Below are 14,989 nucleotides of genomic sequence, written 5' to 3' on the forward strand. Positions count from 1 at the left end.
CATTCAGAATACTTCCCCCACACCTTTTTGTTGTTGTTGTTAAACTAACGCCATGGTAAAATTCCTGCTTATCCATTTTTGGGTGCTTCTGATTATTTCTTTAAAGTAACCCTCCAAAAAATATTACTGGGTTCATAGCAGGAATATAGTACTAAGTTGAAGTTTTGAAAGGTTATTCCAATTCACACTACTGCCACCTCTGTGTGACTATTTCACTGAACCCTGCCAACCCTTGATATCACCAGTAAAGTAAAATATTCAGGCAACTGCAAATAGTATCACGTATCACAGTGCTAAATTTCCTCAATTACCACAGGTTGGCATTAAAAACTGTTTTAAGTCATTGTTCTTCATTTGTGAATTCATTCTCCACACTCTGCCCATTTCTTTTCCTACTTATTTAATACATATTTTTAAAGACTATTTTTTCCACTTTGCCATCTACGTTTTTATTTCTAAACTTGCAATTTTAAAAAATGCGGCCAGACTAGTCTTTTTAAAAATTTTGGCTTTAATTATTGCTTGTAAAGTTCTCTTGTATTCTCTCATTAGATATATCCTCCCAAGAATGTTCTTAGTCCTGGTATATGTTGTAACACGGAAGTCTATTTTCCTCCCAAACTATAAGCCAATTATTCTAGTATCATTTACTGATGCAAAATGACACCACTGTCATGCAGCCAATTCCCACATATAATGCCTCTGTAACTATTTGTGTTGCTTCCTTTGGTATCATGCTAATTTTGGTGGCTTTATAATATGCTTTAACAACTGGTAGTACAAGTTTTCCATTATTACTCCTTCTTCTAAATTCTTCTTGGTTACTCTCATTCATTTACTCAAGATGAACTGAAAGACAGCATAACACAGTGTGGCCAACGTCTTTAATTTGAGAACTCTTATATCCCAGCGCTATGTCCTTGCATTGCAGTTTGAGAAACAATACATGAAAAGTTATCACTTCCAGAGATCACCTGGTACAGATACATTGCCATCATAAGCAGAGACAGATAAAAGGATTGGTACTGATTCATTTTTATAAGCCACCCAGATGATCTCCAATAGGTATATATCAATTTATTTTTAGATCAAAATGGAAATTCAAAAATGTAATAATTTCTGACTGTACTCCGAGGGTCTGTGAAGTCTCGCTCTGTTGCCCAGGCTGAGGGGCGGTCTCAGCTCACTGCAACTTCTGCCTCCTGGGTTCAAGCGATTCTCCTGCCTCAGCCTCCCAAATAGCTGGGATTACAGGCTGCGCCACCATGCCCGGCTATTTTTTGTATTTTAATAGAGATGGGGTTTTGCCATGTTGGCCAGGCTGGTCTTGAACTCCTGACCACAGGTGATCCGCCCGCCTTGGCCTCCTTAAGGACTGGAATTACAGGTGTGAGCCACTGTACCCGGCCGGATCTCATCTTAGGAAAAGCTAGTGTGGCGTAGGAAGAGGGATAAGTTCCAGTGTGATCTGTGCACACCTGAAGACACAACCCATACCCACCCACCCTCCACCTCTCTGACCATAACTCCTTTGACTCCCACTTCTTGTCCTCCTTGGGTCCCCCTGAGACCCACTGGCTACCCATCCCTTCAATGTCACCAGGTCCACTCCTGCCTCAGGGCCCTTGCATTTGCTGTTTCTTTTTCATAAAAGACTCTTTCCTCAGATATCTGCACAGCTCCACAGCTCTCTCATTTCCTTCAGGTCTTTATCCAAATTTCATCTTGTTAGTGAGTCCTTCTCAGGCCATCCTTCCTAAAATTTCAACCCTCCCTGCAAATCATTCCCAAATCCCAACTCTAAACATTATCGTTCCTCCCCTCAGTTTTTCTAAGTACTTTTCTTTTCTTTTTTTTTTTTTTTTGACAAAGTCCGATTCTCCTGCCTCAGCCTCCCGAGTAGCTGGGATTACAGGCACCGACCATGATGCCCAGCTAATTTTTTGTATTTTTAGTAGAGATGGGGTTTCACCATGTTGGCCAGGCTGGTCTTGAACTCCTGACCTCAGGTGATCCACCCGCCTCAGCCTCCCAAAGTGCTGGTATATTAGGCGTGAGCTATCGCGCCCGGCCAGTACTTTTCATTATTTAACATGATATATGTGTAAAATTCATACATTATTATACAGTATATTTAAATATATGTATAATTAATTTACCTCATTATTATCTACCTTTTCCACTAGACTATAAGTTTCATGAGGGCATTATTTTGTCTGATTAGTTTATAACCATGGCCATTTGGGCCTGGAACAGCATCTGGCACATAGGTAGTATTGAATAATTGTTGAATGAATAAATGAATATCTGGACTTGGAAATCAGATAAATCTGGTTTGAATCCCAGATTAATAGCTTGGGAAATTACTCAACATTCTGAATTTCAATTTTCTCATCGGTAAAATGGGGATAGTATTAGTACCTGCTTTATATGAAGATTAAATGAATGCTTATGTACAAAACACATACACCCTGGCACACAGTAAATGATGAATATATGACAGTTGCTATTTTAGAGTATTACTACTAAGAATTAATTCGTTTAAGGCAGACTTTCATTTAAGTACATTAAATGAGCACTGCACAGCCAGGCGGCAGGGTTGGGTGGTTCATCATACAAACCCTATCCTCACAGGGAATTCAAGACTCCGGGGAAGAAAAGTGGCAAAACCCTGGAGAAGAGAGTGGTTTGGAAACTACACATTCACTTATGCATGTCAGACAAACACATACCTACAGCTACACAGGGCATTATGCAACAAAGGCTCTGTGTATCCATAGTAATACCAGCATTCACAGTTTCTCTGGCAATTTACCACAACTGTCAGTTTTCTAAGTATATAGAAAACATTCATCACCTATAAATTGCACTTTCTCCTTTATATTAGTTCTCTTTCCTAGTAGCTACCTGTCTCACATAATAGATATTAAATCTTATCAACTGTTCCTGCAGCATTAACTGAAATAATCCATCTTCCTTTCTTTTCTCAGGTAAATGCTACTTAGGCAAGACGATTGCCTTAAAACAAAACAACAACAAAAAAAACCCCTGCTATATTTCATATTAGAATTGGTGCTAAGTTAGTAAAATGGGGAAGATTTTATCTATCTTTCCCCTTATGCCCTGGAACCATGTTTTATAGTAAGAAAATTATTTCCTACCCATTTCCAAGAACTTTACCTGTAAAACCATGAAGTCTGTAATTCCTTGCTATAGGTAACATTATGGCAACTTTTCAAATTTCTTCTGTTGATATGTCATTGAGACATTCAATTTATAAGCACAATATTTAATTATGTCTTGCTATTCAGATAGATTTACGTCCTAAGTATGGATAGTAAGACTTCTGAAAGTCCTACTACAAGGATACCTATACAAAATTATTTTTTTCAGTTTTGAGAGTTTCACTCTGTCGCCCAGTCTGGAGTGCAGTGGCGCAATCTTGGCTCACTGCAACCTCTGCCTCTAGGGTTCAAGCAATTCTCCCTGCCTTGACCTCAAGTAGCTGGGATTATAGGCACCTGTCAACATTCCCAGTTAATTTTTGCATTTTTAATAGAGACAGGGTTTCACCACGTTGGGCAGGCTGGTCTTGAACTCCTGACCTCAGGTGATCTACAATTCCTTTTGAGTTAAAAAAGCTCACTTTATTTTTATTGTACTTTTTCATTCCTAATTCTGTGAACAAGCATATTCCTCCCTTTTCCCTAGATTAGACTTGCAAAATAATGGTCTAATTTTTTTGGTCTTTTCTGTTTTGTAATTATTATTACTTGTGCTTTCATTTCCTCCCTCATTTTCTTTCCTTTTTTCTTTTTTTGAGACAGGGTTTCACTCTGTCACCCAGGCTGGAGGTGCAGTGGCAAGATTGTGGCTCACTGCAGCCTTGACCTCTTGGGCCCATGTGATCCTCCTGCCTCAGCCTCCCAAGTGGCTGAAACCACAGGCATGTGCCACCACGCCTGGCTAATTTTTTAGAAATTTTTTGTAGAGATGGGGGTCTCACTACATTGCCCAGGATGTCTAGAACTAATAGGTTCAAGTGATCTGACTGCCTTAGTCTCCCAAAGTGCTGGGATTACAGGTGTGAGCCACCGCATCAGGTCTTGTTTTCTTTCGAAACTTGTTTTATATATGTTTCTAACTTTTGATTAAGAATAGAGGTATTTTTGCTTTGTTTTATTCACTGATTTATTTCAACTGCCTAGAGTAGGTGTTCAAATATGTATTGAATAAACTGAATCACCTCTAAGTTTAACTGCGGCTTCAAGGCTTAAGGCTGCTATTTGAGAATTGTTTTGTAATTACATATTTGATGTATCTTTAACTTAAAAGTTACTTAGAATGTACTTACATGCTTTTTTTTTTTTTTTTTGAGACAGAGTTTCGCTCTTGTTGCTCAGGCTGGAGTGCGATGGCGCCATCTCGGCTCACCACGACCTCTGCCTCCTGGGTTCAAGCGATTCTCCTGCCTCAGCCTCCCAAGTGGCTGGGACTACAGGCGTGCACCACCACACCCAGCTAATTTTTATATTTTTAGTACAGGCGGGGTTTCACCATGTTGGTTAGGATGGTTTTGATCTCTCGACCTCGTGATCCACCCGCTGGCCTCCCAATGTGCTGGGATTACAGGCGTGAGCCACCACACCCAGCTGTACTCACATACTTCTAAGCAAGTTAAGATTATTAGTATAATATCTAATATCTTTTTCTTTTTTTTTTTTTTTGAGACAGAGTTTCACTCTTGTTGCCCAGGCTGCAGTGCAGTGGTGCAATCTCGGCTCACTGCAACCCCCACCTCCCAAGGTTGCAGTGATTCTCCTGCCTCAGCCTCCCAAGTAGCTGGGATTACAAGTGCTCGCCATCACACCCAGCTGATTTTTGTATTTTTAGTAGAGAAGGGGTTTCACCATGTTGGCCAGGCTGGTCTCGAACTCCTGACCTCAGGTGATCTGTCCATCTTGGCCTCCCAAAGTGCTAGGATTATAGGCGTGAGCCACAGCGCCCAGTCAGGTCTTTTATTTCCTAACACATCTTGTTACAGCATAATATAGTATTTTAATATTAATTTCTAGCTTTACTATAAAGAATGTGGCCTATACACATTTTATTTTTTGGAATTTATCAAGGTTTTATCTATGACTCAAGAACTACTTTTCCACCAAAAAGCCTATGAATTATTATTTTTCTTTTTTCTTTTTTTTGAGATGGAGTTTCACTCTTGTTGCCCATGTTGGAGTGCAATGGCAGGGTCTCAGCTCACTGCAACCTCCGCCTCCTGAGTTCGAGCAATTCTCTTGCCTCAGCCTCCCAAGGTGCCCACCACCATGCCTAGCTAATTTTTATATTTTTAGTAGAGATGGGGTTTCACCATGTTGGCCAGGCTGGTCTCAAACTCCTGACTTCAGGTGATCTGCCCATCTCGGCCTCCTGGAGTGCTGGGATTACAGGCATGAGCCACTGCGCCTGGGTTAAGCCTACAAATATTTTAAATGAATGTGTATTTCGGAAGGTACAAAAGTTGATACATAGTTTAATTGTGGCTTACTATGCTCCTATTAATTTCTCCTTGATTTCAAATAGTTTTGCTTTTTACACTTTAATATGACGTTACTTAATTCATAAAGATTCAAGATTATACCTTAACTGCAATCTTTTTTTCTTTTTTTAAAAACAGGTCGTGCTCTGTCTCCCAGGCTGGAGTGCAGTAGCATGAGCATACTTCACTGCAGCTCCAATGTCTGGGCTCAAGCAATCCTCCCATCTCAGCCTACCAAGTAGCTGGGACTACAGGCGTGCTCCAGGTCGCCTGGCTAAATTTTTATTTTTTGTAGAGATGGGGTCTCCCTATGTTGCCCAGACTGGTCTCCAACTCCTGGCTTCAAGTGATCCTCTTGCCTCAGCCTCCCAAAGTTTTGGGATTACAGGCTTTAGCTACTGTGCCTGGCCATGATCTTTACCTTTTTTTTTTTTTTTCCTTCAGACGGAGTCTCACTCTTTTTGCCCAGGCTGGAGTACAGTGGCACAATCTCGGCTCACTGCAACCTCCGCCTCCTGGGTTCAAGCGACTCTCCTGCCTCAGCCTCCCGAGTAGAGTAGCTGGGATTACAGGCGCCCACCTCCATGCCCTGCTAATTTTTGTATTTTTAGTAGAGACAGGGTTTCCCCATGGTGGCCAGGATGGTCTCAAACTCCTGACCTCGGGTGATCTGGCCTGCCTTGGCTTCCCAAAGTGCTGGGATTACAGGCATGAGCAACTGCGCCTGGCTGATCTTTACCTTTAAGCCAATAAAAAATGACTCTTTTTCATAAATTTTTCCTTTTTATTAAACATTGAATTTTATTCTGCCCAGTATCAGTAGGGCCATCCTTGTCTTTTCTTTCTTTTTATGGCCTTTATTTTATGTGCCTGTGTCCATCTTTAGTTTTTTTATCTTTTGTAGCTTTTGTAGTAATTTGATTTTAGCTAAATTTCTCATAAATGTATAGGGTTTTAAAAAAAATCTTTAACATTTTCAACTTTTTTTTCTTTTTTGAGACAGGGTCTCACTCTGTTGCCCAAGCTGGAGTGCAGTGGCATGATCTTGGCTCACTGCAACCTCTGCCTCCTGGTTTCAAGCGATTCTTCCACCTCGGCCTCCCAAGTAGCTGGGATTACAGGTGCATGAGGCACCATGCCCAGCTAATTTTTTAATATTTTTAGTAGAGATGGCATTTTGCCATGTTGGCCAGGCTGGTCTTGAACTCCTGGGCTCGAGTGATACTCCTGTCTTGGCCTTCCAAAGTGCTGGGATTACAGGGGAGAGTCACCTAGCCTGGCCAGTCTTCAACTTTTAAAATGGTAGTTTTAATGTATTCTCATTAAGAGTAATAAATGAACATCTGGCACTGCATTTGTAATTTTGTTTTATATGTTTCTTTGCTATCTCCTTGATTTTCTGTCTTTTGCTATACAGACTGTTTTCTTTACTTCAATTATATATTTTATTTATTAGTGATTTCTGTTACATTTTTAATAAGCATACGTCAACCTATTTTACTGTCAATGTCAAAATGAAATAATATCAATGAATAGAGCTCACAATAGATTAGAAATTTAGTATGCTTTGAAGTATTAATTAAAATTGTATTTCTCGTATGTAGTGCCAAATGCAGAGAATTACATATTTCCTAGACTGGCTGTTGAGATGTAAAATGATAATGCTGGATGGATAAATACCTGGCTGTACCATCACAGGTGTTCGAATAATTGCCTTTCCTAGTGTTGACTGTTGGAGTGGTGTTCTAATCACGGTCATACCAGGGCGAATCTGAGGCCCTGTGATTACCTATAAATGACACAAAGAACAATGAATTAAAATGCTTTAAAAAGATTAAAGTATTGGACTTAGAACACAAGATCTTTAAACATTCTATATTAATAAAAATGTTTACAGGAATGACAGGGGCTCTTGAACATTACATTTTAAATTATATTAAACATCAGAATAAAGACAGAATTTTGAGGAAAGAAAACTTAATTCAAATGCTATCATACAAAATTCCCTGCCACTGATACCAAAATAGCCTATGGAATAAAAGGAAGGAGCATGTGCCAGCGAGGCTCTGCTCTGTAACTAGTGCTCACAGGAAAACGTGGAGTCCCACTTTCTGTAAGCTCCAGACCATACCTGTAACCCACAGAATATAACAGGAAGATCAGAAACCAAATGTTCTTTCACAGTTTTTTAAAAAGTGTTTATTTATTTATTTATTTTAAAGACAGGGTCTCACTCTGTTGCCCAAGATGGAATGCAGTGATGCAATCACAGCTCATCGTAGCCTGGCTCACTCTTGGGCTTAAGCAATCCTCCTGCCTCAGCCTCCCAAGAAGTTAGGACTATGGGTGAATGGCACCATGTCCGGCTAATCATTCATTCATTCATTCATTCATTTATTTACTTATTTAAAGACAGTCTTGCTTATTTATTTATTTAGAGACAGAATCTCGCTCTTTCGCCCAGGCTGGAGTACAGTGGCACAATCTTGGCTCACTACAACCTCCGCCTCCCGGGTTCAAGCAATTCTCCTGCCTCAGCCTCCCAAGTAGCTGGGATTACAGGCGTGTGCCACCACACCCAGCTAATTTTTGTATTTTTAGCAGAGACGGGGTTTCACCATATTGACCAGGATGGTTTCGATCTCTTGACCTTGTGATCCGCCCCCCCTTGGCTTCCCAAAGTGCTGGGATTACAGGTGTGAGCCACCGCATCCGGCCCAAATAATCTTTGAACTTTTTTTTTTTTTGAGACAGAGTCTCACTCTGTCACTTAGACTGCAGTGCAGTGGCACCATCTCAGCTCACTGTGGCCTCTGCCTTGTGGGTTCAAGCAATTCTCGTCCCTTACCCTCCCAAGCAGCTGGGAATAGCTGGGACTACAGGCACATGCCACCATGCCCAGCTAAGTTTTTGTATTTTTAGTAGAGATGGGGTTTTGCCATTTTGTTTAGGTTGTTCTCGAACTCCTGGCCTCAAGTGATCCTCTCGCCTCAGCCTCCCAAAGTGCTGGCATTACAGGCTTGAGCTACTGCCCCTGGTCCTTTCATAGTTTTAAAAGGGAAACTAGAAAGTATTTTATTTTCAGTTTTATAGTTAGGTTCAGAACATTTTCAAAAATTTAAAACTTTAAACCTTTTTCCACAATGCTAGTCTACAAAACTTTAAGCCTTTTCCATACTAGTAACAAAGAAATTACATATCTGGGCCAGGTGTGGTGGCTCAGGCCTGTAATCCCAGCACTTTGGGAGGCCGAGGCAGGTGGATCACCTGAGGTCAGGAATTTGAGACCAGCCTGACCAACATGGTAAAACCCCATCTCTACTAAAAATACAAAAATTAGCCAGGCATGGTGGTGGGTGCCTGTAATCCCAGCTACTTGAGAGGCTGAGGCAGGAGAATCGCTTGAACCCAGGAGGCGGAGTTTGCAGTGAGCAGAGATCATGCCATTGCATTCCAGCCTGGGGAACAAGATTGAAACTCTGTCTCAAAAAAAGAAATGATGTATCCAATATGTGCACATACCAGCTGATAACAAAGTAGTTAACAGTACTGTAGATTACTTTTTAATTTTTTTTTTTTTTTTTTTTTGAGACAAGGTCTGGCTCTATTGCCCAGGCTAGAGTGTGGTGGCACAATCTCAGCTCACTGCAACCTTCCCCTCCCAGGCTCAAGCCATCCTCCCACCTCAGCCTCCTGAGGTGCTGGGACTACAGGTAAGCACCACCACACCTGGCTAATTTCTGTATTTTTTGTAGAGACGGGGTTTTGCCATGTTGCCCAGGCTGGCCCTGTACTCCTGAGCTCAAGTGATCCACCCGCCTTGGCCTCCCAAAGTGTTTGGCTTACAGGCGTGAGCCGCCGCGCCTGGCCCAGCATTTTAAATTCGATTTCTTAGCGAGCCTGCACAGCACACTTCCTTGGGTGGTCTAGTGCTGTCCACTGTTTTACATAAAGAAATTTTCTTTATAAAATCCTAGAAAGCAATTATTATTCTTCATAAACCATACTAATGTGTCATTAACTAAATGTTAGACATTAATACTTCATGTATCATTTTCACTTATCAGAAATATAACAGATTTTTTTCCAAATCAGTACTCTGTCACAGATTCAGTAACAGGCAAAGGAAACTGAGTTGGATTAATCTTGGAAGAAGTCATTCTAAAAATAATGTGATGTGCTCAACACATCAAACCAAATAAGTCTGTAAGAATTCTTACTTGTGAATTGCTTGTGGTTCCTCCAGAGCCTGAGGTATTGGGCCTAATTGTGACTGCTGCTGTCCTGGGCTGGAATGAAGTAAAGGTTTGCTGACTGGTACCTGTACTTGATGGAATGATACCCAGGACTTTCTGCTGTACTTGAACAACGCCTTAAAAAAAGATGAAGCCATAATTAAAAACTATCACTTTACTGGAAAGCATTACGTGGTGCTCGGTTGCTGAGGAGAAACTACGTGTGGCAGGGTTTTATAGTGGGCTACATAGAATGTGAGATCCGAGGACTGAAATCAGTGAAAAGGAGATGAAAAATAATGGCAACAGTATGATCTGGCAAATGTGAATTAAAACTTCACATTTCCCTTACCTCCTTGTGTTGCTGGCACATTTACAGCGACAATCTTGCTGTTTGCAGGAAGTGGCAGTTTGGTAATTACTTTTCCTGCCATAGTGACTGGATTGCCTGTAATTTGGAACGTCTGACCTGTGCTGGCAATGGTTGTAGCAGATGTGGCAGCTGTGCTGGTGGCTAATGGGGTATAAGACATTTAATAAGCTTTAGATTTAAAATAACCAGCAACGTAGTGACTTCTAGGAAAGGGCACCAATGCATGAAATGTGGCTCATTTTGTATTTTTAATAAAAACATTCCTCTCCACTCAAAGTGAACTATGTAAATGTTGAAAGTGAAATAATGTAAGAGAGGAGTTTGCTAATGTAATATTATGAACATTATTTGTAACAAACCAACCGTTACAGCTTGTTTGCTCAACTGGCTGCAAAAGAAAAATAATCTTCTAAAAAAATGTTTCATTTCAGTAGCTAAAGGGTTGAAAATTCTTTTTCCTGAACCAAAGTAATCTTTTACTTAATGATAGTTCCATACCTGAATTTGACTGGCCTTGCTTAACCCACGTAGCAAAGGTTTGATGAAAGTTCTTGTTTTGTTGGAATGTTACTGTAGCTGGAGATCCAACTTTAGTAGTTAGTACCATTTTGGTTCCAGTTGTAACTGAGCCACTTATGGGGGCCACCATAACCTTCTGTGCTGGAGAGATGGTACTGGTTGTACTGCTTGTTGGGGAAGTAGTGGAAGTTGCAATCACTGTCGGCTTCTGCTGCTCCAGTCGTTTCTAAAAAAGTGAGGGAGAGGAAACATGAATCAAAATAGTTCTAAATAAAAACAATACCATTCTACAAGAAGTCTGTCCACAATTTCTCTCACCTTAAGAAATTCCACTACATTTCTGAAGTATTTTACTTCCAAAAAGAATATATGTCCATATAAATTTACCCGTATTTATGGCTGGCTGCGGTGGCTCACACCTGTAGTCCTAGCACTCTGGGAGGCTGAGGTGGGTGGATCACCTGAGGTCAGGAGTTCGAGACCAGCCTGGCCAATATGGTGAAACCCCACCTCTACTAAAAATACAAAAATGAGCCGAGCATTCTGGCTCATGCCTGTAATTCTAACTACTCGGGAGACTGAGGCAGAAGAATTGCTTGAACCCGGGCGGCAGAGGTTGCAGTAAGCTGAGATCATGCCACTGCACTCCAGCCTGGGTGACAGAGTGACTCCAGCTCTAAAAAAAAAAAAATTACCTGAATTTAATTTCTTGATGAAGGCCATATATATATTTTTAATTCCTCCAAGGTACCTATCTATGAAGGCAGTATTTTCATGTCTCTATACCACATATATTACATTAAAAGTACTAAGTTGTTCATAGCAGAAAATTTTATAACAAGTTTTTCTGGCTTGTACAAACATCCAAGGTTTCAGACTGAAAACAACAGAGATGTGGGTAAACTTATTGGAGACAGAAACACCATGCTGCTCAGTGGTGAGATTCAGAGCTGAGAACAAATGGAGCTGTGAAAGGTTTCTGTTTCACTGTAATATTAATTTATCCAACTATAAAAACATGTCAATAGTTAATGACACTATTATTAAAGTTGGCAAACCTGCAATCAAGCAAGCTGAAAATTATAAAATAGTTTTTCTAGACTTCTTCTATTATACATTCAAATATTTTTACAGAAAAATACTTTATACTATACAGAGTAGTATAATACGATCTTTAAAACTACAGTTATTAAAGATATTCTGTATATCTTTTATTATAGATTGCTAAACTTTTCTAACAGCTTATCAACAGTGGTGTGATGAGTAACAATATAACCACACACATGTAAAACAACAGGTGAAATTTATTTCAAACCTGGTGGCAGATGCTTTACCTTCATTATCTTATAAGATGAGGAAACGGAGACTAGAGAGGTTGTGTAACTGGCCCAAGGCCACAGAGCTAGTTAAGGGTGATGTTGGGATGTCTGCTAAAATCAAATTCCAATCCTGCACCACTATCTCCTGCCTTTACAAACTGCTCACCTATGACATCACGTCCAATTCTTTTAGGACTACTTTTGTACCTATCCTATATACCTGAATACAATATAAAGTACTTTACACAATTTCTCATTCCTCAGAAGAAAAAGAGCTTAGTTTTCAACTCTTAGAGACATCATCTGATTAAATCAGTTAAAAAAAGAAAGAGAAAAAAAAAGAGGGAGGCAAAGGTGGGTGTGGTAGTGTTTCTGTAGCTCCAGCTACTCAGGAGGCTGAGGCCGGAGGATCACCTTAAGCCCGGGAATTCAAAGTTGCAATGAGCTATGATCTCACCACTACACTCCAGCCTCAGCAACAGAGCAAACCCCTATCTCTAAAAAAAAAAAGGAGGCAAAGAAATAGAACAGATATATTAGTACTTATTTATAGGAGGATATGCCTTCAAAGTTGAAGTGTTAGCTATATTCATAAATAAGCATCTTAAATAAATTTTTTAAAGTAATATACTGGCTGGGCGTGGTGGCTCACGCCTGTAATCCCAGCACTTTGGGAGGCCAAGGCAGGCGGATCATGAGGTCAGGAGATCGAGACCATCCTGGCTAACACAGTGAAACCCCGTCTCTACTAAAAATACAAAAAATTAGCCAGGCGTGGTGGCAGGCACCTATAGTCCCAGTTACTCGGGAGGCTGAGGCAGGAGAATGGCGTGAACCCGGGAGGCGGAGCTTGCAGTGAGCTGAGATCGCGCCACTGCACTCCAGCCTGGGTGACAGAGTGAGACTCCATCTCAAAAAAAAAATAAAAATAAAAAAATAAAAAGTAGTATATTAGGGCTAAATGCAGTGGTGCTCGCTATCTCAGCACTTTGGGAGGCCCCGGTAGGCAGATCGCTTGAGCTCAGGAGTTCAAGACTAGCCTGGGCAATGTGGCAAAAGTCCTATCTCTACAAAAAACACAAAAATCAGCCAGACACGGTGGTGCATGCCTGTAGTCCCAGTTACTTCGGAAGCTGAGGTAGGTAGATTGCTTGAGCCCAGGAGATTGAGAATGTGGTGAGCCATGATCGTGCCACTGCACTCCAGCAGCCTGGGCAATATGGCAAAAGTCCTATCTCTACAAAAAACACAAAAATCAGCCAGACACGGTGGTGCATGCCTGTAATCCCAGTTACTTCGGAAGCTGAGGTAGGTAGATTGCTTGAGCCCAGGAGATTGAGAATGTGGTGAGCCATGATCGTGCCACTGCACTCCAGCAGCCTGGGCAAGAGAGTGAGACCTTGTCTCAAAAAAAAAAAAAAAAAAAAAAGGTAATATGTTAGGTTACATTGCAGAGATGAGAAAACACACCCAATAAAATAAAAAACAATACAACTAGCCAGTTGTTATAGATATTTGGGTTTAGTGATTGGTTTCCTGTGACAGACAGCATCATACATAGAATCCAAAAGTGCTATCATCTCAAACTTTGATGTAAGTGAAGATAAGGACCTATAGTAAACTGAAAGATACACAAGAATTTGAAAAAATGTTTTATAAAATGAAAGGGAAAACTAGTTTGAAACAAATAATTTGGTTTATATGCGATTTTTAAATAGTTATGTATAACTATGTTAATAATACTGTATATAGATATATCTATTCACTTGTATCCTCAATGTTTATATACTGAAGTTGGTAAAAACTCTTATAGTATTTTCTCAATAGGAATAAGTGGTAATCATCTTTTATTCAGGTCCTCAATGTTTAGGCACATATGGCAGATTGTATTTTTATTTTTAAAATTTTGCTTTTTTCTTTTATTAGAGACAGGGTCTCCCTATGTTGCCCAGGCTGGTCTCGAACCCCTGGACTCAAGGGATCCTCCTGCCTTGGACTTCCAAAATGCTGGGACTACAGGCATGAGCCACTGTGCCTGGCCATGGCACATTATTTATAGTATGAAAACACTAAGAAACCATCAGTAGCTTTATAATAATCAATTACAACAAACTCTTATGGAGTTTTAGCATACTTCGCTTTTTCATAGACTACAGAAATTTTCCAGATTGGAAATTCACAAGAAAAAATTATTTTCAGAAATTACTTATGAAACTCTAAAGATAATAAATAATAGAAATCTTATTTCAGATGTCCTCCAAATATGTATACTTTTTACAAAACCACAGCTTGGTGTACCCACAGAGCTGTTTTCAAATAATGACAATAAGATAGACGTGAGATACACTTAAAAAAAAAAAAAAAAAACCTGGATGGGTGCAATGGCTCACACCTAAAATCCCAGCACTTTGGGAGGCTGAGGCAGGTGGATCGCTTGAGTCCAGGAGTTTAAGACCAGCCTGGGGAACATGGCGAAGCCCTATCACTACAAAAAATACAAATATTAGCTGGGCATGGTGGTGTGTGCCTGTAGTCTCAACTACTAGGGAGGCTGAGGACCGCTTGAACCAGGGAGGTCGAGGCTCGGTGAGCTGTGATCTACTCCAGCCTGGGTGATAGTAAGACACTGTCTCAAAAAAATAAACACAAAAACCCACAAGAATATATCATTAATGTGCATGGGTGTGCATGAATTTGGCTAAAAAACGTATGTATGTTGTCAAGTGGGATCAGCACCAACTCCCCCTGCTGATGGGAAGTCAAGTGCTTTTGTTTTGAAAGAGCCTCCATTTGGGCCTTGATGTCCTCTGCCTTCTTCTGTTCACTAACCTTAGCCTGTTGCTCAACTGCTTGTGCCTTTTCTTTCTCCACTCTGCAGGAAAAAAAGGAGAAACTTATCAGAAACTAGCCTATTAGGCATCTGGCATCTAATAAAAGTGAAATCTGGTTGATTTTCACATCATACAAAGGTATGATATTATCTCAATTTAAAAATAAAACATTT

The 14,989-nt window shown here is 40.4% G+C and overlaps 1 protein-coding gene across 26 annotated transcripts in view; it reads right to left on the reverse strand.

Annotated features, from left to right (window-relative positions):
- Positions 1-14,989, reverse strand: part of BPTF (bromodomain PHD finger transcription factor) — a 154,197-nt gene that overhangs the window by 43,636 nt on the left and 95,572 nt on the right. For 16 of the 26 annotated variants that reach the window (XM_055387003.2, XM_031010905.3, XM_031010902.3 and 13 more), the window contains 5 exons: positions 14,815-14,857; positions 10,646-10,892; positions 10,127-10,288; positions 9,760-9,911; positions 7,220-7,328 (listed from right to left, as the gene is read on the reverse strand). In XM_055387003.2, coding sequence (XP_055242978.2) covers positions 7,220-7,328; positions 9,760-9,911; positions 10,127-10,288; positions 10,646-10,892; positions 14,815-14,857 — 713 coding nt within the window. The remainder of the gene's footprint in view (positions 1-7,219; positions 7,329-9,759; positions 9,912-10,126; positions 10,289-10,645; positions 10,893-14,814; positions 14,858-14,989) is intronic. The other 10 variants (XM_031010904.3, XM_063706160.1, XM_063706159.1 and 7 more) reach the window with 1 other exon arrangement.

The sequence above is a fragment of the Gorilla gorilla genome, chromosome 4 (genome assembly GCF_029281585.2).
Source record: "Gorilla gorilla gorilla isolate KB3781 chromosome 4, NHGRI_mGorGor1-v2.1_pri, whole genome shotgun sequence".
Lineage (NCBI taxonomy): Eukaryota > Metazoa > Chordata > Mammalia > Primates > Hominidae > Gorilla > Gorilla gorilla.